General features: G+C 36.1%; 1 protein-coding gene across 1 annotated transcript; it reads left to right on the forward strand.

The window, feature by feature from the left end:
- The first annotated feature begins 557 nt into the window (after window positions 1-557).
- On the forward strand, window positions 558-4184 carry LOC125831769 (serine hydroxymethyltransferase 4). The gene is made up of 4 exons (XM_049510964.1): window positions 558-1341; window positions 2834-3224; window positions 3316-3417; window positions 3690-4184. Exons 1-4 carry the CDS (start codon window positions 664-666, stop codon window positions 3932-3934), a joined length of 1416 nt encoding a protein of 471 aa, XP_049366921.1. The 5' UTR covers window positions 558-663; the 3' UTR covers window positions 3935-4184.
- The last annotated feature ends 815 nt before the right edge of the window (window positions 4185-4999 follow it).

Consider the following 4999-nt stretch of genomic DNA (forward strand, 5'->3'; position numbering starts at 1 on the left):
ATATAGAAAGTGTCATTCCAAAAATGAACCTTTCAATAAATATTAAAATTTAGTCGGATCCAATTGGAATAAACTAATACATGTATATTATGTATATATATATAAATATAAAAAAATTATATAAGAAAAAATTATGACATAAATACGAGATACTCATATTGAAAGTGTCATTCCAGAAATGATCAATATGTAAATTCAAATTTCGTCAAACTCAATCCTCAATAAATTAATACGCATATATTATGTATATAAATATAAATTTTTAATTTGATGTAAACACGAAATACTCATATTAAAAGTGTCGTCCCAAAAACGTAACTTCCAACACGTAAATTCAAATTTAGTCAAATTCAATTCCAAATAAATTAATATGCATATATTATGTGTATAAATATAAATTTGACGTAAATACGAAATATGAATATTTAAAGTGTTGTCCCGAAAAAACGGACGGTTCACTACGTAGATTCAAATTTAGTCGGACCCAACGCGGATAGGAAAGGTTGGAGGTGAGTGAGGGGCATTATTGGCCATTAGTTCATCCTCTCACCTCTTTATATATTCCCCTTTCACTTCCCTTTCTCTTTGTCCTCGACCCTTAAAACTCTCTACATTTCTCTCTTTCTTCTCCATTTTCTCTCAATTTTCCTTCAATTTTCTTCAATGGATCCAGTTGCAGTTTGGGGTAATGAACCCCTTTCAACTGTCGATCCTGAGATCCATGATCTCATTGAGAAGGAAAAACGCCGTCAATGTCGCGGCATTGAGCTTATTGCTTCAGAAAATTTCACTTCTTTTGCTGTAATTGAAGCTCTTGGCAGTGCTTTAACCAACAAATACTCAGAGGGTATACCCGGGAACCGTTACTACGGTGGTAATGAATACATTGATCAAATTGAGAATCTGACAAGAAGTCGAGCTCTTGAAGCTTTTCATCTTGATCCAACCAAATGGGGTGTTAATGTTCAGCCTTATTCTGGTAGCCCTGCTAATTTTGCTGCTTATACTGCTGTTTTGAACCCACATGATAGGATTATGGGATTGGATTTGCCTTCTGGTGGTCATTTGACACATGGGTATTATACATCTGGTGGGAAGAAGATCTCTGCTACTTCGATTTACTTCGAGAGTTTGCCTTATAAGGTGAATTCGACAAATGGGTATATTGATTACGATAAGTTGGAAGAGAAGGCTTTGGATTTTAGGCCAAAATTGATTATCTGTGGAGGAAGTGCTTACCCAAGAGATTGGGATTACAAGAGGTTCAGAGAGGTTGCTGACAAATGTGGGGCTCTTTTGCTTTGTGATATGGCTCACATTAGTGGTCTTGTTGCTGCTCAGGTGAAAAAAATTCTGCTCTGTACTTATGATTTAACATTTTTTTGGATCTGCATGAGGATTTTGAATCTCTTTGATTTGTAGATCTGCATTTGATTTAGAGCTTGTGTGAATTGCCTTAATGTATTATAGATCTGAATGCCTTGCTCTGTGATCCATGTGTTCTGTTTGATAAATTACCCATTGGGATAATTGCATGTGAAAATTTTGAAGATCTTTTCTTCAACAAGTGGATCTGAGAGTTCAAATCTCAGTTGTCTGATACCTGTTGCTGGTGGGAGGTGATGGGTATCCCGTGGAATTAGTTGAGGTGCCCGTAAGCTGGCAAAAGGTGGATTTGAGATTATGATGTGGGAGCTGAGAATTGATTGAGTGCTTCGGGATCCATGTTTTCGTTTTTGATTAATTACATTCTTTGGGGTAGTTTCATGTGAAAGTTTTAAAGATCTTTTCTTTAATATGTAGGATCTGAGTGAGGAAAAGATTATGATGTGGGAATTAGAATTGGTTGAGATAGTGGTTCATTGTTCTCTTTACATGAGCATTGTGAGGATTAATGTGGATCAGTGAGGCATTGATTTAGACTCGATATAATAATTCTGAGACCACTTGAATTTGATGTGAATCATTAGCAACAAGAATAGCAACAAACACAGTAAAAATCCACAATCCACAGGTGGGGGTTAGGGGAGGGTAGTGTGTACGCAGATCTTACCCTACCTTGTGAGGATAGGGAAGTTGTTGCCGATAGACACCTCGGTTCAATGAGAGCTGATAAAAGAGCAGTAATAACAGACGGTAACAACGACAAAATAATAAGATAAACGAAGCGAAAGAAACAATCTGATAGTACTAAATATCTAAGAACAAGCGACATAAATAAATCAGCTGTGAATCCTTAGCATCCATTTTAGTTGATGCAATCCGAGATCACTCTCTGTGATGTCAGGTATGTGTATTCCTAATTGGGGCAACTTTACTTGGTCTTCTTGTTGGCTTCAAGCCTCTGCTTTCATTTACGGAAATATTGATATATGTTCTTTTTTGTTAGTGTATTACTGATATTTTGCGGATCTAAGAAATTTGAACAAAAATTGGATCCTTTGTCTTCAAGTTGAGGAAATATGTCACCATTAGTCTACAGTCAAATTTTTTATTTGTCATTTCATTTTCTGTAAATGCTGCAATCTTGGTCTTATTATATGTTATAACTAATCAGATCGAAGTGGAATGAGGTCAAATTTCTCAAATTACGCTTCAACTTGTAGTTATACAAGCTGAATGTGATATAGGAGGGAAAAGTGCATGTGCCTGTGCCTGTCCCTATCCATGTTTTCAAGAATTCAATTCTATCAAGATGTCCTTGTCATTGGATGTCATAACTCTGTGGTGAATTGATACTAGTCTTGGTGACCATGTGAATACTTATTTATGTTACTCTTGGAAATGATGTGTTGTATTCTATTGGGCTGAATTTCATTATTTCTGGACACAGGAAGCAGCGAATCCCTTTGAATATTGTGACTTGGTCACTACCACCACACACAAGAGTTTGAGGGGTCCAAGGGCTGGTATGATTTTCTACCGCAAGGGCCCTAAGCCACCAAAGAAGGGCCAGCCTGAAAATGCAGTTTATGAGTTTGAAGACAAGATCAACTTTGCTGTTTTCCCGTCTCTCCAGGGTGGTCCCCACAACCACCAAATTGGCGCTCTTGCTGTTGCCCTGAAACAGGCTGCGACTCCTGGATTCAAGGTGTATGCTAAGCAAGTGAAGGCCAATGCAGTTGCTCTTGGTGACTACCTGATGAGCAAAGGATACAAGCTTGTAACTGGTGGGACTGAGAACCATCTTGTCCTTTGGGATCTTAGACCTCTTGGTTTGACTGGTAAAAGTTCTTTCTATTCTCGACTATCTGGAAAGGTCTTCTAAGTATTTAATAGTGATTGATACAAATTAACCATTTTGTCTCTCTGCAGGTAACAAGGTTGAGAAGCTTTGTGACCTTTGCAACATCACTGTTAACAAGAATGCTGTTTTTGGAGACAGCAGTGCTTTGGCCCCAGGAGGTGTTCGTATTGGTAAGAGCTGAGAAACTTTGGATATTTTTTTATGCACCTATTTCTTTGAACTTCTTTTAGATCCGATTGGTTAAACAACATGGAAAGAGACAAAATGAACTCCCACCTTAAATTTACTTTGGCAATTTTGTGTTTCTACTTGTACAATCTTTTATGCCAATTTTACATTTGAGTCATGCACTCATACACCGTGAAAAGGGCGTTCTTCAGCTATCATTATTTCCTAAATGTTTATTTCCATGAATTAACTAACCGAAGTTCCTATTCGGTAGGTACTCCTGCCATGACATCAAGGGGATTGGTTGAGAAGGACTTTGAGCAGATCGCCGAGTTCCTCCACAGGGCTGTTACAATCACCTTGAACATCCAGAAGGAGTTCGGAAAGCTTTTGAAGGACTTCAACAAGGGTCTTGTTAACAACAAGGAAATTGAAGAACTTAAGGTTGATGTCGAGAAATTCTCAGCCTCTTTTGACATGCCTGGGTTCAAGATGTCCGAGATGAAGTACCAGGACTAAACTTGCAGTATGCATCACAACTGCTCTACGTTTCCCGGTTTGTTTCTTTTGTTTGGATGGAAGGAATTTTTTTTTCTCGACGAGTTTAATTCAATTTAGACCAAAAAATGATGGTTTTACTTAATTCTGCACTTGGTATTGTAGATCATTGGATCTTGTCTTGCAAGGGAGTTCTTAAGTGGCCTTTCTGGCTTCTAAAATTACCAAATATTTGTAGTGTCCAAAAGAAATAATACCAAGAGAATATGTTTCATTTCTTATAATGTAAGCAATGTTCATTTCTTATGTATGACGATCACTTCTACACATAAGAAAAAAAGAAATGGTATTTTCTTCTCCATAATTATTTCTTCTGCTGAGTAGTAAATAATCATTCAGCACTTTTAGGTAATAAAAAGGTGACTAACCTTTGATATCGAGAATACAAAAAAAAATAAAAATTGCTCAGCTTAAGCTTATATTTTCGTATTATAAGGTAAAATAAAGCATAATAAGCAATGTCGCTCAAGTACAAAGGCATAAGTTCAATTGGGCAAATAAGTCTTATCTAATATTTATGACTAGAAAATTCGTCATACATGTTTATAAAAGGTAATGGAGTTCATTAAATATATTGCAAATTTTGGTTTACGTGTGTATGTTCATATTTGTAGAAGTATATGTTTAATTATTTAATCTCTGTTTTGAAAAGAATGACCTATTTTTCTTTTTAGTTTATTTTAAAAAGAATTACCCTTTTTCTTTTTAGTCTATTTTAAAAAGCATAACCCTTTTTCTTTTTTGACAACACTTTAATGTCTACCATTGTTAAAAATCAATATACCTAATATGCTTTGCATTGTATGTTTACTTAATTATAGTCCCAACATTTAGTGGTGATTGTCAATACGTAAATACTTTGTAAACATTAGCTCAAGCAGTCGAGGGTCTATCGGAATTCGAAAACACTCTCTAACTTCCCAGCCAAGGGGATCTATCAGATGCATTTCAGTTGTGTCTTGCAAACCTATCCCTAGAATGCCAAGGGAAATGCAGAGTTGAAGATTTTTAAAAAGAAGAGTGGTT

Source organism: Solanum verrucosum, unplaced genomic scaffold (genome assembly GCF_900185275.1).
Source record: "Solanum verrucosum unplaced genomic scaffold, falcon-dt-bn FXZP01000049.1, whole genome shotgun sequence".
NCBI lineage: Eukaryota > Viridiplantae > Streptophyta > Magnoliopsida > Solanales > Solanaceae > Solanum > Solanum verrucosum.